The sequence below is a fragment of the Psittacula echo genome (genome assembly GCF_963264785.1).
Source record: "Psittacula echo genome assembly, chromosome: 5".
Lineage (NCBI taxonomy): Eukaryota > Metazoa > Chordata > Aves > Psittaciformes > Psittacidae > Psittacula > Psittacula echo.
Window position 1 is genome coordinate 67,943,423 of NC_137739.1, and position 20,341 is coordinate 67,963,763.

The following is a 20,341-nucleotide window of genomic DNA, read 5'->3' on the forward strand; positions in this document are numbered from 1 at the left end:
TTATTTTCTGGGACTATATTTTCATATTTGTATCACTATGAAAGGGGAAAGAAAAGAAAGTGGTGAAATCGGGGGACTGCTTGAGTCAAAAGGTGGAAGAACTTGCTGCTACGTTTGGTGAAGCCTCTTGTAGTATATACTGGAAGGACTGGTTGTTTTTTGACCTCTTTGTTTAGAAAAAATGTTGGGGAAAAGCTTTCATAGCCACTCTGTGGAAAATATTTTCTGTGAAGATGCTAGAATAATTGCTCAGGGATGCTTGTGTGCAGCTTAGCCACTCTTGAAACAAGGAGCTTAAAAAATGAAACAGTTGAGGAGCTGAACAGAATCTTCAAATTACCCACCCTTCCTAGCTGATAAAGGAAGGGACAGTTCAGCCTGGTGCTTACTGCTGTACCCACCCATTTGCTATGGATCATCCTGGCTTGGGCACTATGTTTCACTGCACCACTGGGTGCTGGTGTTTATGCCATCACCTTTTCTTCTTGTCTGGTGTGAAGGGCAGGGTGGCTCAGCCTGCTCTGCTCTTTGTGCCTGCAGTTTCCCATGTTGTGCTTTGCTGAAGTAGTTTTTCAGCTTTAGTTCTTCCTTTGCGGTTATTTCTCTGGATACAGAAGTGATGGGGAAGTGCTGACTGCAAAGTGCTTTTTTTTTTTTTTTTTTAAATGACACAAAGAATGTGCCAGTGCAATAAATGCACACCATTTTAATGACATAATATTCGTGGAACATATTAAGTAGAAGTCAAGAGTTCTGGCAGATTACAAAAGATTACTGAATGGGGGGATCATTCTTTATCAGAGATGCATGTTTTCCAACCCAGCTTCCCCGTGCTATATCCAGCTCAGGGCTAGAGATAGTCCTGACTCATAGAATCATAGAATAGATTAGGTCAGAAATGACCTTTAAGATGAGACCAACCGTTAACCCAGCACTGCCACATCCACCACTGAACCATGTCCCTAAGCACCACATTTACATGTCCTTTTAATACCTCCAGGGCTTCCCTGGGCAGCCTGTTCCAATGCTTGACAAACCTTGTGGTGAAGAAATGTTTCCTAATATCCAATCTAAACCTCCCCTGGCAGAATTTAAGGACCTTAATATCATCTAGTTCCAACCCCCATGCCATGAGCAGGGACACCTCAACCTAGACAAAGGCTCTGCCCAACCTGGCCTTGAACATTGCTAGGGATGGAGCATTTACCACTTCTTTGGGCAAACTCTTTCAGTGCCACGCCACCCTCACAGTAAAGAACTTTTTCCTTATATCTAACCTGAAGTTCCCCTGTTCAACTTTGAAACCATTACCTCTTGTCCTATCACTACAGTTCCTGATGAAGAGTCCCACTACCATATCCTTGTAGTCCCCTTCAGATACTGGAAGGCTGCTATGAGGTCATCACGCAGCTTCTCTTCTCTAGGCTGAACAGCCCTAACTTTTTCAGGCTGTCTTCATATGGGAGGTTCTTCAGCCCCTTGATCATCCTCGTGAACCTCCTCTGGACTTGCTCCAACAGCTCCATGTCGTTCTTACATTGAGGACACCAGAACCGCACACAGTACTCCAAGTGGGGTCTCATGAGAGCAGAGGAGCAGGATCACCTCCTTAGACCTGCTGGTCACACTCCTCTTGATGCAGCCCAGGATACAGTTGGCTTTCTGGGCTGTGAGCACACACTGCCGGCTCATGTTCAGTTTCTCGTCGACCAATACCACAAAGTCCTTCTCCACAGGGCTGCTCTGGCTCACTTATTTGTGCAACCTGTAGCTGTGCCTGTGACTGCCCCGACACAGGTGTAGGACCTTACACTTGGCTTTCTTGAATTTCTTGTGGTTGGCATTGGCCCACCTCTCAAGTCTGTCAAGGTTCCTCTGGATGGCATCTCTTCCCTCCAGCATGTCAACCTAACCACATAACTTAGTGTCGTCAGCAAATTTGCTGAGGGTGTAATCCATCCCACTGTCCATGTCACTGACAAAGATACTGACCAGGATCGGTCCCAACACCGACCGCTGATGGACATCGCTCATTACCTGTCTCAAGTTGGACATTGAGCAGTTGACTGCAACTATCTGCATGTGGCCATCCAGCCAGTTCTTTATCCACCAGGTGGTCCATCCATCAAATTTATGTCCCTCCAGTTTAGAGACAAGGATGTTGTGTGGGACAGTGTCGAATGCTTTGCACAAGTCTGGGTAGATGACGTCAACTGCTCTGCCCCTATCCATCAGTATACTATTACTTGTTGCTTGGGAGAAGAGATCGACACCCACTTCACTACAACCTCCTTTCAGGTAGTTGTAGAGAGCGATAAGGTCCCCCTGAGCCTCCTTTTCTTCAGGATAAAGAACCCCATGCTCCTCAGCTGCTCCTCACAAGACTTGTGCTCTAGAAGCTTCAATAGCTTTGTTGCCCTTCTTTGGACATGCTCCAGCAGCATAATGTCTTCCTTGTATTGAGGGGCCCAAAACTGAACACAGTATTTGAGGTACAGCATCACCAGTGCTGAGTTCTGACTCATCAGCTAGTGACTGTTCTCTCTGTTTGGAGAGTTCACCTGCTAGATTTGCAGCAAAGGGTTGCTATCTGTCACTCCTAAATCAGGTCCAAGTGCTGTAAAAGGAGTGTTGGTTGGTCAGTAGTAGCACTGTAGAAGATGAAGCTTCTTAATGGGTGCTGTGGAGAGTACCAGTGAAAATTGTTCAGCTGAGCTGGCTGTAGTGTATTACAGCCGTGCAGGCTCTTCACCCAGTGAAACTAGATGGTTAACACTGGCTCTGTGAAAGTAGTTGAACAAGGAGATAATACTGTTGTTCAGCTTATTATTGAAACATTTTATACAGGCCATGGAAAGCCCCTCTGTCTGAAGATTTTTCTTATATTTGATCTGCTGGGCAGTGCAGAGTTGAAGTTGCACCTGTAGTAGTCATTTACTTCAGTCCAAGGTGTATAAAACATGCTGGTTCTGGCCTGGGAACATTTCATAAGGATAAAGGGTTGTAAGTGGGTGTGAGGCAGTATTTCACAGTTTGTCAAAGTAAGAGTTTGATTTCCAGGAAGCTTAAAAGAAGCGGGTGTGCAGCCTTTACTGAAGCTTCATGAGATACAGTCACTTGGTTCCCATAAACTGCTTTGGAAAGCACAGCTAACATGTCTGACCTCTCTAAAAAGGCTGTCTTAAAATGCCATGTGTGGGAAATCAGCATTTGCAGTGCTGCAATAGAAATATACTTTGTGATTTGTTTCTTTTCAAGCTTTTTGACTTTTTAATGTTTTTTTTTTTCCTTCCCATCTTTCCCATTAAATCCTGCAACTAACCACCCAAGAGCCTAGCAATGACAGCATAAAGTCTACCGAGAAAGTTATAAGAAAAGTATCTTTTATTAGAAGAATGTGAACAAGGAATTGAAAGTTTCTAGATTTAGTTCAGTTTGAATGCACTAGCTGTCTGAGCCTTGTGTAATTGAGACTGATTTTCAGAGTGGATTGGTTTGTGCTTTCAGTCACACAGTACTTGAAAGGCAGAAGGCTAGAGTTCCCTTTTCTTTAGGCATGGTATTACACCTACAGTGGATTATACCCACTGCAGACCAGACATTTGCAAATTGACATCATAACACTGAAATTAAGTCAATTGAAGGGACAAAGTGCACCTTTTAAAAGCTAGTTCAGTGAAGACCCCAGGGTGGAAACCAGGCTGGAAAATCTGGCTCTGGTTTTATCCCACGGTTATTCTGACACACCTAAATATTACAAATGATCGTGTCAGAGAAAGGGGAGTGGGCTTGGGGAGGAATGCTTTGCATTCATTTATCTGTAGCTGGGAACTCAAGTTGTTGTTTTCTTCTGAATTCTTGCAGGTGAAAGTGATGGTAAGGATTTGTCCCTCTCAAGGAGCACATGAAACATCTGAATCCATGTCCTTCCTAAAGGTAGACCCACGAAAAAAGCAAATAACATTTTACGATCCAGCCGCAAGCGGGCCTTCCAGTGCGGGTCACAGAAGAGGCGTTGTTGCTGTCCCAAAGATGTTTGCCTTTGATGCGGTTTTCCCCCAAGATGCTTCGCAGGTACTGGAGTCACTTGCATGAACCTCGCGTCTTCTCATGGCCACTGCATTTGATTGCTGGAAGAGTTCTTTCTGTTTCTGGGGAATTTTATTTGAATGAGTTGCCTTAACGCCCGGGAAAAAACCCCATGGTAATTAATAGACAACTGGCTAAATTCTAACGTTTTCAGTTTAGTAGGGATGTAAACTTAAGGAATAATAGCTGGGGAGATGGATTTGCTGGCTAAGTTATCTTCTGCATTTCTCTTGTTAGAGAGAGACATACAGCCAATTTGAAGTTCAGTTTTCCATCTGGTTAGATCTTAACCCATTTTGTGTCACTGAAATAGTCTTTTCCCACTGCTTTCAATGGCAAATGAACATGTGCTTAACATTAAACTAAATGCTGCTGTTGGGAGAAGAGATTGAACTAACCCTGTGGGATTGCTCTAACTGAAAGGGTTAGGGGGCTTTTATATTTTCTTTGCCAGTACAGTTTGTACTGTTTGACTGATTATTTTATCTTGATGGTTGTGCTGCTGATGGTGTATGCCTTTCTTTGGCCTGCAAAATGATGTATTTGTACAGTAATAGCCCAGACATGGAATCTGATACACAGATGGGATGGCTAGTACTTGAGAGGACTGTGGGCTGCAGTATATTCAGTGAAATTGTACTCATGGACACCTGGAATTTCCTCCTGGGAAAAATCTTCAGTTCAGAAAAAAAATCCCAGAACAGCTTTAGAAACAACAACAAATTCAGGAGTTTATGAGGAACTACTCCAAATTTGAACTGCTGGAAAAAAATAGGGTGAAGAATACACCACAAAAATCCAAAATGAAAATGGTATGTTAATATTAAGAAAACATGATAAGACCTAGTTCAGAATCCCACTCTCAGATCTTTTCCTAGGATTTTGTTTCAGGTTTTGAGTCCCAAAGTAGAGATACGAAAATATCTGTTACATCCAAGTTTTAGCCAAGCATTAAAGATAGATACATACATCAGTGACTAAAGCAATGGTAGCCACATCAGAAGGCTGTTTTTAATATCTTGCATAAGCTCAAATGGTGTCTTTGTGCGGAAATATGCAACAGCGATCTCAACATTAGTCCAGAACTGGAAGTGACTTTCCATTACTTATGTTGCCAGCCCTGCTACAAAGTGGCTGGTCACAGCCTGCTTCTTTGCTGGTTTTGGCACCAGTCCTTAGCATTGTTGACCCCTGGTTTGAGCTAGGCTCTTCCAGGTCTTTGTGGTTGGCCTGTTAGGTGGCCTGTTTGTGGTGTTTCTGGGTGACATTGGCCAGTGTAGCCACTGTAGTGCAGGTGTCATTACCTGAGGCAAGCTTATTGCCATGTACCTGTAAACACAGCCTTATAATTTCACTGTAGTTATATATTTACACCAACTATCTCCTCTTTCCCAGTTGTACTTAATAGATCATCCTATTGTACCTGTGAAACCTTCCTTGATGTGGATAAACTGGTTTTAGTACACTCAAATATTTTAGCATGTTCTCTTTTTGATGATGATATTTCCCCTGGAAGAGGAAAATGTGATACTATGAAATCTTATTCAGGGATATTAATGCATTTTCTCCAGTATGTATGTCTTTTTAATTCCTGTGAGCAGTCTTGAGTAGCTTAATTTCAGTGGAGTTGCTACCGTTGTCGAATAGCCTTGGCTAAGCTATTATACCAGCAGGAAGCCTGGTTGGATAGCATTCAGTTTGCTACATTAGTCATAGAATCAGTATTCCAAGAGAATTGGTTTAGTGAAATTTAAAACTGTTTTAGGCTGTGGTAGCATATTTTATTATTTTTTAAGATAGCATAGTTACTAAAATAATAGGACTGATGCTATTAAAATGGGAAGAATATTGAGCCTCAAAAATATTGAGTCATTCATTTCATTACAGAAGAATACTAAAAACCATAGCAGTATATGCTCATTTACTTATTCATCTCAAATCTTTCTTTCAGGCTGAGGTATGCTCTGGAACAGTAGCAGAAGTAATCCAGTCTGTTGTGAATGGTGCAGATGGTTGCATATTTTGCTTTGGTCATGTCAAGCTTGGTGAGCTCCCAAATTCGTTACAGTTAATTACTATGTCAGTTTGGTAATTACATGCTGTCAGCTCCTGGAACAATAAACGTGGAGTATATGAATAGATTAGAATTTCTTTTTAATTAGTTTTGCAAACTTATCATGGTTTATTTCTATACTGTGATTGTAAGTTTTAATTAGAAAAGGTAAAATGTAACATCAGATTAGCTTAGTCAAGAGCAAGTTACATAGGTGCATTGTGATGAAAATCAAAAGATCAGAAATGTTTTTAATATTAATTTGTTGTGGGTCTGAGTTACAAAAATTGCAAAACTAATTGAATAAATAGCAATGGATTAATAATTAAATATTTTGCATTTTTGCATCTGTTCTGTCCCAGTATCTGTGCAACACATGGCATTGCATGTAGTGTGCAGTGGTGATATGAAGAGATACTGTCTTGTACAAGAAAAGTGAATTAAGTTCATATTTGTCTTTTAATTCTAGGAAAATCTTTTACCATGATTGGGAAAGATAACTCCACACAAAGCCTTGGTATCATCCCCTGTGCAATTTCTTGGCTCTTCAAATTAATCAATGAACGTAAAGAAAAAACTGGGACTCGATTCTCTATTAGAGTATCTGCTGTGGAGATCAGTGGCAAAGATGAAAACCTGAAGGATTTGTTAGCTGAAGTAGCCACTGGCAGCCTTCAGGATGGCCAGTCTCCTGGGGTTTATCTGAGAGAAGATCCAATATGTGGAACTCAGGTATAATGAATATCACAACATAGATTTTTCTGAGGCTGGCTTTCTTCTGCTTTCTATTTCCCTTTATGACAACTTTAAGACAGTAAAAAAATACTATTGCTTTTAATTTATAAGCCCTTCTCCCATGGTGTACATATTTGTTTCCTTTAGTGCCCTAGAGGTTTAGCCAGTTCAGCAAAAAATAATAAAAAAAGATGCCTCTATGCTAATTAGTCATTTTCTTGTTTATATTCAAGCTTCAAAACCAAAGTGAGCTAAGGGCCCCAACAGCAGAGAAAGCTGCATTTTTCCTTGATGCTGCAATTGCTGCTAGAAGTACCAGCAAACCTGAATGTGAAGAAGAAGAGAGAAGGAATTCACATATGCTCTTTACTCTTCACATATACCAGTATCGCATGGAGAAGAGTGGCAAAGGAGGAAGTATGAATCTTCTTACCATATTGTTTGTTTTCAAATGGGTTAGTTTAAACAATAATTTGCAATAAACTGAAAAAGAAAAAATGAAGTGAATCCTTAAGCCAGGCAAGTCACCTTTAACTTTGGTAGCTGTGGCTAAAATATGGTTTCCTTTCTATTAATATTTAATTTGGTCATTATCCCGTGCTGTATTCATTGTTTTCCTCATTTGAATACATTTTGAATACCAAGTTTGGCTTGAGTCCATGCAAAGAACGTGATGTACAACTGTTTTTCTACCTTTTATTTTTAGTGTCTGGAGGACGTAGCCGTTTGCATCTCATTGATCTAGGGAGCTGTGAAAAAGTGCTGAGCAAGAGCCGAGATGGAGGAGGCTCTCTGTGTCTGTCTCTCTCTGCCCTGGGCAATGTAATTTTGGCCTTAATTAATGGTGCTAAGCATGTGCCATATAAGTAAGTGAATTATTGTCTGAGTTATCTTAAATTTGTGGCTGGTGTTACCTTAGCAATGAACTGCATCAACAATTTACTCTTTACCTAAGATGAAGTTAAAGCAAGTTCTGTTGGAGAAGAGTGTTGTCTTTACTTTACGTGTCTTTACTGTAGGCCCCCTTTACTTGACCGGAAGGCTGCTAGAAGGTCAATTCTATATTATAGATACACGTTTCTATTCATCTACCTGCATATAAGTATATATACATGCACAAAATAGTTTAAATGTCACATAACAATGTGAAATTCTGAATTACATAGCCAAAAATTATATGCATGTTGGTATATGCTTAACTTTGCTCAAATATTGGGGAGGGTTTGATTGTTGAAAAACATGGGGGAAGATGGCCAAAATGTTTTGTTTCTTCTACCTCCTGTTTGTTCCCTGGTTTTGGAATTTAGACTGATCTCAACCAGCTGGACATTAGTGAACAATTTAATTGTCATTTAATAGGATTTTCTCTTCTTTTTCCAAATTTAAAAATCGTATTGAAATTTCAGAAAATACTAGAGAGTTTATCAACTATTGTCATCAAAGGTTATTAATTCTGCATGCCTTTTTGAATGATATATCTTTTCAATTAAAAAAAAGACCACTATGTTGCACATTTTTTTATCAGAAGCAGACATTTAGGTGTGTTCCTTTTGTGGAGTGTACTTAACAATAATATTGTGTCAAACACACCTGTGGGGAGCCCAGCTTAAAAACACCACCACGTTGTAAAAACCTTACCAGAACTTGGCCTTCAGTCCTTAAATTTAATTGCTGCTTGCAATTAATCTTCATGCATTATACCTTTGTGCTGATGTTATCAAACATGTCATTTCACAGATTTATCTAGCGTTGCATCTCGAACAGGTGCTTCGTCTTTCTGCGTTTGGAGGAAAAGTACTTTTCCTCAGGCTAGTTGCTAGGTTTGTGGGTAGAGGATGGATGGGTTAAAATAGGGAAGGGCAGATGCTCAACTTTGTCACCTACCATGCTTTAGTGAGTAGACATGATGGTAGTTCCCACATGTTGGGCCAGCTCAGGGGGGTGATAGGAAGCAGCCTCCTGAGAGCACTGGGGAGAGATGTCTTGAAGACCAGTGGAGGACAAAATGTCACCTATCTTGTCCGCTTTGCTGTCCATAGTGGAGGACTTTCATCACCAGGAAAGCCTTCAGAGAGAAATTCTGCTTCACATTTGCTATGTGAGAGCATAGCAAACATAACAGACAACCATAGGCAGAATGGAAACTAGATGGGTGCCACTAATAACATATTTCTGATATCTAACATTGTTATATTTGTTTAGCGACTTCTTACCATTTCTGTTGACTTATTTTTTAGTTCTTATCAAAACTGTTTGCGTGGAGCTCACAGACCTTAGCTATCCAGGGATTAAGTCTGCTCAGGTAAAAAGCTCATGAGCTTTTTAGGCAATATGAGCTAAACTTGAAATAACTAAACTAGTTATCAATCATTTGTTTTATAGTTGTCCACGTAAAGAGTAAAATTACTTATTATACTGCAAATACATAGGCAGATAAGTAATTAAAATATTGGTATCTGTGTACATTTTAAGTGTGGTCAAATGATAGGAGCATGTTTCTTATCTGCACGTACCATACATGCATATATCCTATGAAAGTGAAAGCACAGCTTGTGGTGTAAAAATCTGAAAAAAAAAGATAGTGATTTCTTTAAGCCATCCTAGTGTTCTGATTTGTTACACAGGGACAACAAGTTGACAATGTTGTTGAGGGAATCACTTGGGAACATCAACTGCAGAACTACTATGATTGCGCATATTTCTGACTCCCCAGTCAATTATGCAGAAACTCTCACCACCATTCAGCTTGCATCCCGGATCCACCGAATGAGAAAGAAGAAGTCCAAGGTTGGTTCACAAACACACAGAAATTAATTAATTTGAAAATGAGTTTTCCTAACCTCTCGGTAGGGGAACATGGGATTTCTCAGTGGTAAGAAATAATACAAAATGCATAAAAGCTCAGGAGATGAACTGACAAATGACTTGGCACTGGGCCATCATCCCATGTCCAATCCTTAATCCTGAAATTCCCTTCTTTTTGTTCCAAACACACATTTTTTCTTTGCTTATATGTGGAACTGTCTCAAAAGCTCCTATTTGTATTAATTAAAAAACAACAAGGAAGGAATAGAAAACTGTTGACGAGAAAGAAAATGCATAATATTTAATGGAAATTATCTGAAAAGGTGTGATGATTATATTACTCCTAATATAGTAAAATCTATGCAGCATGACCTTGTTATTTTAATTCACACTCAACATTTTCCACTAGATGTAGTTGTGATAGTATACAGAAAGCACAGAGTATATAGCAAACCTGGCTTTTTAATCAATTACATGTACATATTTATATACCTATATATCAATATTAATAAAATCTCCCTTATTGATCATGTACAGTATGCATCCAGCTCATCTGGAGGAGAGAGCTCATGTGAAGAAGGCCATGTCCGCAGACCACCCCATTTGCGACCCTTCCACCCACGAACTGTTGCCCTTGACCCTGACCTTCCTGTCCTGAGTATATCTAGTGATCCGGATTATTCCTCCAGCAGTGAACAGTCTTGTGATACTGTCATCTATGTTGGTCCCAATGGTGCAGCTTTGTCTGACAGGGAATTGACAGATAATGAAGGTCCTCCAGAGTTTGTTCCCATAATCCCATCCCTAAACAAGAAGAGAAGTAAAGACAATACTACTATTGGTAGGAGTTCTGATAAGGACCATTTTAAATGCAACACTTTTGCTGAACTGCAAGAAAGGTTAGAGTGCATTGATGGAAGTGAGGAACCCATCAAATTTGCTTGTGGAGAAATCTCTCTTGTATCCAGTTGCAGTCCAGTCCCTGGAAGTACAGAAAATACACAGTCTAAGCTGATAAAGGAGAAAATATATTCTGCTTCTGGAGGATTTAAGAAACCAATTCCACAAGAAACCTCATCTCCCAAAAAAGGACATAACCTTCCTTATCAGGCTGTTGCACCAAGGGGTGGCAATGGCAATTGTCATGAAAAGAGCACACCTCAATTAAAAATGGAGCTTTCCAAGGCACAGAACAGAGCTGACCACACAATAATAGACTCAATATTGGAGGGGGAGAGAGAGACAATCACCGATTCCGTGCAGTCCTCAAGGTGTAGCCCTTCAAGGAATACAGAGCAGAATAAAGCCACAGCTGAATGTGTAATTAAGGAAAAGTCCTTGTACATGAAGAGACCCTTGCCAAGCCCAGCACCTCCACCTCCACAGCAGAAAGAGGACATAGTAAGCTCCAAAGGTGAGAATTTGGAGCTGGACAATAGCAATGCGGTTCGGACTCCTCCTGTGGGAATGAGCAAGCAGATGGGAAACAAACCTGAGCAAAATCCTGTAGGAAGCACCTTCTTAGTTGGTAGCAATGCCCAGAATCAGTCAGGTGCAATAGAGGTACACAGCTTCAGGTCAGCGTTCAGAGGGAAGTGTTTTGACCGGGATATACTAACCACCACAGTGACTTTGCAGCAGCCTGTTGAGCTGAACGGAGAGGATGAGCTTGTTTTCACTGTGGTGGAAGAACTGTCCATTAGTGGGATTATGGATAATGGAAGACCGTCCAGTATCATTAGCTTTAACAGCGACTGCTCCCTTCAGGCCCTTGCATCAGGTTCAAGGCCAGTCAGTATTATCAGCAGCATAAATGATGAGTTTGATGCTTATACCTCACAGGAGACTTCTACTGGTGTAAATATTGATATTGTTGTGCCCTTTGCTAAGGATCCTTTTACCAGCAGTAGACGTTCCTCCATCAGTTCATGGCTTAGTGAAGTCAGCATCTGTACAATTGAAAGTGATGGAGCCCAGTCTAGTGACAGTTTTGTCGCACAGTCATCTTACAGCTGTACTAAGTCTGAGGAGCCCTTCAACTTGGATTCTTCCCATTTACCTGTCCCCCTGAAAAGCGCACTGAATGACAGTGGATTTTGCTTCTCTGAACTGGACAGTGAGAGCTTGAGTTCCAGCAAGCTGTCCTCAGGCATTGTCAAAAGCCCTCAAACCTCTGAAACTACCAAAGCGTCTGAGATAAAAAGTGCTTTTTGTGTCACTGATCAGCCCATAAAAATAAAATTTAGTAATTCTCGTGATATGCCTGTGATAGAAACCATACATTCTAGTCTTCCTAGGAAAACAAAAACTACCTCGTCTGCAATCCACAATAATACTGTCCTCAGCTATAAAGAGCTGCAGAATCCACATGGTGTATTTGAAGATCCCTGGCTGTTGCGCACTGATTATCAGTTGGAAGCAAAACCTGCAGACTCACTGCTGTCTCCAAAATCTCATGCATTTGGTACTGAGAAGCAGCCAGGAAAAGCTGCCCAGTATTTTGATGCAGCATCCAGGCCAACAAAGTCGCAGACTATGCTTGCCTGTTCACAGAGGGTTGTGGATGGTTGTGAAATGGCCTGCAAATCCTCCAGTGGAGCTGCAAAGAAGTCAGAAGTTGTGATGAAGATGCCACAGCTGAAGAGAGGAGCCACCACTCTGGGAGTGATGCCAGTGTCGCACGCTAACAGTACTTTGTTGGAGGCTGTGACGCGAGGGAATTTGGATGTTCCCTTGACTACTGGCAGCTTGAAATCATCACTGGGAAAGAAGAGTGCACCACAGAAGTCAACCATGTTGCCCAGGCCGGGTGGGCCAACACCTCCAACACCTCCTGTACGCAAATCGAGCCTGGAACAGAAACCTGTTGGTCTGGGTAACGGTGGGGGAAAAGCCTCCAGCCTCGACTTTGCCAGAGCTGCCATGCTAAAAGCTGAAGATGAAGCAGATTTACGGTTGAAAGCTGGGCCTTACTTCAGTGAAAGTGCCAGCAGCAAAATGAACCTGAGGGGTGACCACTCTTTGCCCAAGATGACATCCAGCTTGAAGGCAAAGGGATCTAAGAGTGAAGCTGTGCACCGTTATGGGAGCCACATGTCCCTGGAGAGGTGCGACAGCCTGACATCAGTTGGATCCAAAGCAAGTGTGGTGAGGGAGAATGGGAGCACCAGCAACAGCCGGGCAGGGCGCTCTGTCCCCAGACTGGGTGTCCCCCCTGTTGCCTCTGGTGTGGTTTTACCACCACCCTTCACTGCCCCTGTGCCTGGTAAAAACAGCCAGGGAAAACCCACAGCTAACCAGAAGGTACAAGCGAATGGAAATAAAAACCGAGGCCTTACCGCCAGCGGGTCAAAGTCTCTCAGTTCCTCTGTGAAGTCCCTGGCACAGCCTGCAGGGAAGGGCTCTGGCATGGCCCCCGGCGGGAAGGCAGCCCCCCGCTCCGTTCAGCCCGTCAGCGGCAAACCTGGCCGAGGGACCATCATGGGGACCAAGCAGGCTATGAGGGCAGCCAACAGCCGCGTGAATGAGCTGGTGTCAGGCAGCTCTGCCAAGGTGGGCCACTTCCGAGGCTCTACTGACTCTGACAGTGGCAACGACAGTGGCATTAACCTCAGTGATGAGAAGTCACAAATCCCAGTGCTGCCATCTCCATACAGCAAGATAACGGCACCCCGACGGCCTCAGCGATACAGCAGCGGGCATGGCAGTGACAACAGCAGTGTCCTAAGTGGGGAGCTGCCTCCAGCCATGGGGAGGACAGCTCTCTTTTACCACAGCGGAGGCAGCAGTGGCTATGAGAGCATGATTCGGGACAGTGAGGCCACTGGCAGTGCCTCCTCGGCGCATGACTCCATGAGTGAAAGCGGAATGTCATCACCAGGCCGGATGAGGAGCCTCAAGTCCCCCAAGAAACGATCAACAGGTAAGAAACAAAGGAGAAGGTGGCCAGGTGTCCACTCATGCTCCACGAGTAGGTTTTCATGGCGTCTCTGACAGAGCAGGAGAAGGTTTGGGGGAAGCTCAGAGTTGGGAGGTGGACTGAATGCATTCACTTCCATGTGCACATTTATCACTGTGACAGCAGCTACTTGTCATTTATTTCACTTCAAAGGTGCAGGCGTGACACAGATGCTATAGTGGAGGGTGAAGGAAAGGTGCCAGGTCTCCTGGGGTGCTGGCCACCTCTTTTGGAGGGAGGAGGCAGCAGATATCTGCTGGCAGATGGGATGTTCCTTCCTCCCTCAGCAGGGTCAGCAGTGAGCACTGCACCAGGGTGGCCCAAAATAGGAGAGTGTAATGAGTGGGTTGGGAAGAGTGAAGGTGCTGGGTGGGTGCTGATGAGTTTTTGTGAGGATCAAGTGGGTATTGGAAAAGATCACTGAGAGAAGGGCGGTGAGGGGATGAGCTCTGCTGCCAGGTGTCTGTGGGGAAATTTCAGTGAGAGGGGCTGGGACTGTAGTTTAGAAACACATGAATAGGCCTGGAGGAGAGGAGAGTGTGAAATTAATGAGGATTGCTGAATGTGCATTAGATTACCCAAAGGTAAGGCTCAGGGGTAGAGCAGTAGGGTGTGTACGTAAGATGTAGCGACTCTTATAGTAATATTACCACCTGATTGCAAAATTATGTATTGCACTGTAATAGTTTTTTTTATAAAGAAATTTTAGTGTACCTGTAGATACTATAAGCAATAGGGAAATGACTGGGGAAGGTGCTCAGAGAAGGTGGCTCTAGCTCACGTACTGTGCCAAGTCTGACATGTCTGAGCACACCAGGCAAAGGTGGACATACAAGAGCCAGGTCATTCTGTCTCTCCAGTGTCTTTCTTTATTGCTTTTGCAGGTGGTGCTCATGCAAATGCCACTGGTTGTAGCTCGCTTCAAAATCAGGTTCACATGACTGCTGTTGCAGTCTTCATTTTTATAGATTTAGGTTGAAGTCCTGTAGAATCAGTGGCAATCGGTGCCATGTAGCTAATGAGCACAGCTACATTCAGCAATCTAAGCATATTGAATGTTGGAAATACAGTAGGAACTAATATCAGCAATGTGCTGAATCTGAGCTTTTGGTTGGAAAGCGGTAATTCTTACAATCCCTAGAGACATCCATGATGCTCAATTCTGGCAGAAAAACAAATGAATGAAGATGACATAGACCTTATGGTGCTTTCTGGTCAAAGCAACTGAGTTGATTCAGCAGGTGATAAATCATTTTGGAAACCTAGTGCAACATTCACTGCAGTTCTCTTTCCATAGCATATCAACCTCTTAAACCTTTCTTACAAATCAATATTAACAGCCGTGTAAGTGTCATGCATATTGAGAAGGCATTACCCACTGATGGATTTGTATTTGGTTTTGCCCCACGAAATACTTATAAGGTCTGTAAAATGACAAAATATTTCTTTTTCCAATTGAAATTGCTCTGTATCAGTAAATTATGTATTACTTTTTTTAAGTGCTGTAGACTTTGAGACAATAACGTGCTTTGTACGTGAAATGAGGTTTCCTAGGAAGTTCCTTAAATACTTCTTACAAGAAGCGTTTGGTGCAGAACCATTATTAGTCTACAATATATTAGAATTTTTGAAAAGTGTTAAAGATGATTGGAGTAGCTTATGTTACTCCAGACTGCATTGAAATCATGCAGTTTCTGGATTTAGGAACAGATCCTACTTCCGTACATGTCACTGGAAACCTTGTCCCCTTATCCTTCAACTAATCTTTGGAGAAAGGATGTTGACCCTGGCTGGTACAGTTTATATGAAGTTTGTTTGCATCTGTTCAGTGTCCTTTACAGAAGGATCCGGCTGTCACTAAAGTGGTTACAGCATTGGAGTTACAGTGGGTGATTTCAGCAGGCAGGTAGTAGTGGTGATTCAGGCTAAATTGATTGGGGTTGTGAGAAAGATGAACAGGTGTTCAAGAAGTAGAAGCAAGTCTTCCAAAACATTCTCATTGTGATTGTTCTTATTACTTAGAAATTAGCAAGGGTGCAAATAAGGACTAGGAATGTTTTTCTTAAGAATATGTAACCTGCAGTAACCATTCTGGTGTCTATGTCAGTGTTTTGCTTTGGGATTACCTGCTGGGATTTTGTCTCCATTTCATGTTTATGTTTGTGACAGGGCTTGCCTGACAGCCTTACCTTGCACTTAACTCTCCTGTAGAGGTCTCAGCCCAGAAGTTACTCTGACAGCACTGTCCTCTGAGCAGCACAGTCTGTTTGATGTGCTCACTTTTGTAAGAAGACTAGAAGGTAGACTTCTTACATCTGAGTTGACTTTCAGTAAGACAAGGAAATTAGGCACTAAATTTATTGTCACCAGTCACTCAAAAGCTCCTTATACTTACTGCTACCATATGACATTTCCGCTTGTTTTTGATGGTCTTCAGCCCTCCTATCCACCTAGAGATTGGACTGCAGCCTTATTAACATTGCCTGACCAGCTCTATGCATGTACTCATCCTTGACACATGTAGTGTAAAGGTCAGCCTTTTAGAGAGTTAAGAGAGACTTAGAACTGTAAAAAGTGCTGGACACCAAAGTGCCAACTCTTGTATACAAAAGTACCAGCACTTTTGAAGGACATAAGTCATGAAACTTGAGCCCTAGCAAGTGCATCAAGGAGGCAGTACGTTGTTTGTAAGTCTGGGAGCACTCTTGTTGATGAATTGGTGAATTTCGCCATCTTCTGAGCTTTTGAGTCCTGGTATGAATTGATGGTGATATGCCACATTAGAGGTGGCTCAAGTTGCAGCTTGGTTTATTGCTGCTTTCTGAATGCCTCCCAGTCCCACAAAGTACATTGAAAACTGCTGGTATTTAGCACTGTCCTGGGTTCAGCAGTAGCAGTCATTTTTTCTCCTTCCTAGTAGCTGGTGCAGTGCTGTGATTTTGACTTTCAGCCTGGGAACAGCGCTGATAACACTGATGTTTTTAGTTGCTGCTTAGCAATGTTTACTCTGACCAAGGACTTTCTGAGTCTCATGCTCTGCCAGGGAGGAGGGGAAGCCAGGAGGAAGAAGGGACAGGACACCTGACCCAAACTAGCCAAAGAGGTATTCCTTACCACAGCATGTCATGCCCAGTATATAAGCTGGGGGCAGTTACCTGGAAGGGTTAGGTCACTGCTCTGGTCGGGCTGGGTATCGGTTGGTGGGTGGTGAGAGTTGTATTCTCTTCCATTGCTATTTCCCTTATCATTATTATTATTGGTGGTAGCAGTAGTGGTTTGTGTTATACCTTAGTTACTGGACTGTTCTTATCTCAACCCGTGGGAGTTACATTCTTTCGATTCTCCCCCCCCCATCCCTCTGGAGAAGAGGGGAGGAAGGGGGGGAGTGAGAGAGCAACTACATGGTTCTGAGTTACTAACTGGACTTAAACCACAATAAACACCTTAAAGCATTGCTAGTAGTTTTGGAGAGAACTGCTTGCTCTTTGCAACAAGGTAATAAAATGAGAAGGATCTTGGAAAACCTTGCTTGACTTTATCTGGAGGAGCAGGAGATTTCCAGCTTCATCTACCGTTATCAGTACTGGTTTGAAATAACTGTCTCATTGCCATTATAAGGTAATGAATGCTGTTGTAGCCCACCAGCTTATTTTGCAAGAGAAGACTATAGAATTGAGGCTCAGACATCTGCTTTGGGAGGGAAACTGCTGTTACTCCCACCCATGAACTAAGAGAAACATACTTTGTTACGGTAGTAACTTGATTAGCAGCCTGAGGGTATTTTACTAAAAGGGAAAGATCAAGAAAAGCATTTCTTCTTAAATATCCTGAGAACCTAGATCTTTCTTGAATTCACAACAGTACATTCTGCAGTCTGCTAGTCTCTTAAGAGTTTGAGGCATGTTTATCTTCTGTATTTCAGGTCTCCAGCGTCGTAGACTGATTCCTGCACCGTTGCCAGATGCTGCCTCCCTAGGAAGAAAACCCAGTGTCACTGGCCAATGGGTTGACCTACCACCTTTGCCAGGCACTTTAAAAGAGCCATTTGAAATTAAAGTTTATGAGATTGATGATGTGGAACGATTACATCGACACAGACAAGAGGAAACTGAGGTCAGCACATATTTTACGACAACTGTAGACAACTTAAATTACAGTATACAGGCAGAGTTCTTGCTTGAATGCTGGAATGGTATTCAGGAAATTGATCGCAATTAAAGCACTATAATTGTTAATTTTACAATTTGTATGTTGGGGTACCCTTAACACAGAAAATGAAATGATTACTCTCTGAAATTAATTGTGTCTAACATGACTGATGGTGTAAATGGAAGTTACCAACGAATACATTATGAGAAGACTTTATAATCTTAGCATGGCTGATGAAACCTTACAGGGTCCTTCAACGACAGGGTCATTAACTCTTTATGTAAATGACAGAATTCTATTAAATCAGGGATACACCGAGTTTAATTTACTCGTAATTGGAAAACACTTCGACTAATTCTATTTTGGAGACTAGAATTCTATATTCTTCTGATCCTTTTTTCCATTTCTTTTATAATAGCCTTTCCAGGATGTTGAGAAGGTAGGAACGCTTTTAAAAAAATAAGAATTCATGTGTTTGAGGATTATATATAACTCTAAAATTATTGTTAGGCTGTGTTTGTCATTTACATTGTTGAAAAAGAAAATCCTCTACAAGCAGTAGTAATTTCAGAATGTATTGAGAAGTTTGCTAATTCAGAGAAGTGCAGTGAATGCTTAAGTGATGTAGCATGCTTTTCCTTTAGATTAGAATCTATTAATGTAAAGTTCAAGTAAGAAAATCACCCAAAACCTGAAAGAGCCACCAACCCCACAACAAAACAAAACAATCTACCTGCTAACTCTTAACAAACAAGGAAGTGGGAGCTTTCTGTGTCAAACCGTTGGAGGTCAGCTCATAACAGGCAAAATAATGAAATGGTCTTTCTGTGTCTTAAAAGGGTCTGATGTATTTCCATACCAAGCTGAAGATACTTGAAAGGCGCCAGCAGCGAATAAGAGAAGTAAAGGCAAAGCATGAATTTTTGAAGGAAGAGTTGGAAGAGACAAAGTGCAGATTGATGATGGATCCAAATAAATGGAAAGATGACTGTAAGTATTTTTCAAAACCAGCAATAATGTAACATCATGTAACAAATTTTCATCATATGAGCAGTCCCAATGAAAAAGTTAAGCACTTGCAAAGACATCTTACTGAATTGAGCCCTAAAATACTCTGACTCCATTCATATTTCTGTGATACAGGATTTGTTCAATGCTGAGTAGGACTGAAAATGATCACCCCTCTCACCCCTCAAACCAATTAGAAGAAAATGTCAAAACAATGTAGAGACTCACTGTGATGCTTGTTAATATTAAATATTTACATAACCTTTTGTTATCCTTCCTTTCAAAGAAGGAATAAAATGTTTCCATATCCATGTTACAGCTCGGAAACTGAGGCATGAGATTTGTTTACAGTCAGAGTGCTATGCTTAACTAGAGCCTGAAGGTAGAGTTTTGCATCTGCTGAACAAAGTGAAAAAAATTTCTTAGTTCAAGAGAAATAAAATTGTACTCTATGCTATTGCCTCACTTGTGATAGAATAATGTTTTGCAATGACCTTTTTCTCTCACTAATTTTTTTTGTCTGACAGTTGAAGTGGATCCTGATCTTGATAAGGAGTCACAGGAGTATCTGGAGGCACTGGAACAAGTGACAGAGGAACTGGAACAGTGTGTTAATCTCTGCAAGTCACATATCATGATAGTGACATGTTTTGATATCGGAGTAACAGATGGACAAGATGGAGTAAGGGAAGTGGAGGTTTGAAGGGAGGTTTTGCAAGGGACTGAAGGAAGTGAAGCTGAATTGTCTGACACGAAGAAGTAAAGAGAGAAAGTAGTTGGAAAGTGAAGGTGAAAAGGTGAAGACTTAAAAGCAACAATGAATGTTGTAAGAGAAAGAAACAGCTGCGGGGTAGGAATGTTCATAAATCATTTGGTGCCTCAATGTGACCTGAACTCTACAAAGATAAAAAGTAGGATCAAGTATTGCTTCTACCAGAGGGGGAGCAAAGAAATGTAGTACATAACAAGATCTGTGATTCTATGTTAATTAACAAACAAACAAACATACAATGGAAGTGCCTTTAAAGTTAATTTGATTTTCATTTTTGTATTTGGTGCTAGAATTAAAGCCAGCAAACCTAAGCAGACCACAAAATGTATTCCTACAAAATATTTTATACTGTATAGTGTATTTATGACTATATGTAAAAAACAAACAACATTGTAGCAAAAGCAATAAGTAAATTATGTTTTCATACCTGAACTTGCCTTCTTGTTTCATAGAAAAGCTGTTTTATGTAGCAGAATTAAAACTGTATTATAATTGTTTTCTTGGTTAGGGTTCAAGATATTTTTATGAACATTTATCTATTGAGAAGGAATATTATGGCATTTGGAGATGATTGTTTTACCTTCAGGTTTTGTATTATTACTTTTTCAGATCAAAATAAATGTTCGTTTTCCATTTTATATATACATATATAGATATATATTAACTGCTTACCTACTTCTTTGGTTAGTAACCTCACTTCTTACAGACCTGTTCTTTTTGGAGTTGTAAACTTAATGTGAGGAAGTCTACAAAGGGCACTGTGGTTTGTTTT

The 20,341-nt window shown here is 41.4% G+C and overlaps 1 protein-coding gene across 1 annotated transcript in view; it reads left to right on the forward strand.

Annotated features, from left to right (window-relative positions):
* Positions 1-19,500, forward strand: part of KIF26A (kinesin family member 26A) — a gene marked incomplete at its 3' end in the record, with an annotated part of 102,625 nt that extends 83,125 nt beyond the window's left edge. Inside the window, exons 6-16 of the mRNA XM_080618519.1 lie at positions 3,865-4,074; positions 6,041-6,134; positions 6,612-6,874; positions 7,111-7,294; positions 7,584-7,743; positions 9,502-9,664; positions 10,220-13,604; positions 17,563-17,753; positions 18,208-18,228; positions 18,629-18,779; positions 19,325-19,500. Coding sequence (XP_080474645.1) covers positions 3,865-4,074; positions 6,041-6,134; positions 6,612-6,874; positions 7,111-7,294; positions 7,584-7,743; positions 9,502-9,664; positions 10,220-13,604; positions 17,563-17,753; positions 18,208-18,228; positions 18,629-18,779; positions 19,325-19,500 — 4,998 coding nt within the window. The remainder of the gene's footprint in view (positions 1-3,864; positions 4,075-6,040; positions 6,135-6,611; positions 6,875-7,110; positions 7,295-7,583; positions 7,744-9,501; positions 9,665-10,219; positions 13,605-17,562; positions 17,754-18,207; positions 18,229-18,628; positions 18,780-19,324) is intronic.
* Positions 19,501-20,341: the final 841 nt, after the last annotated feature.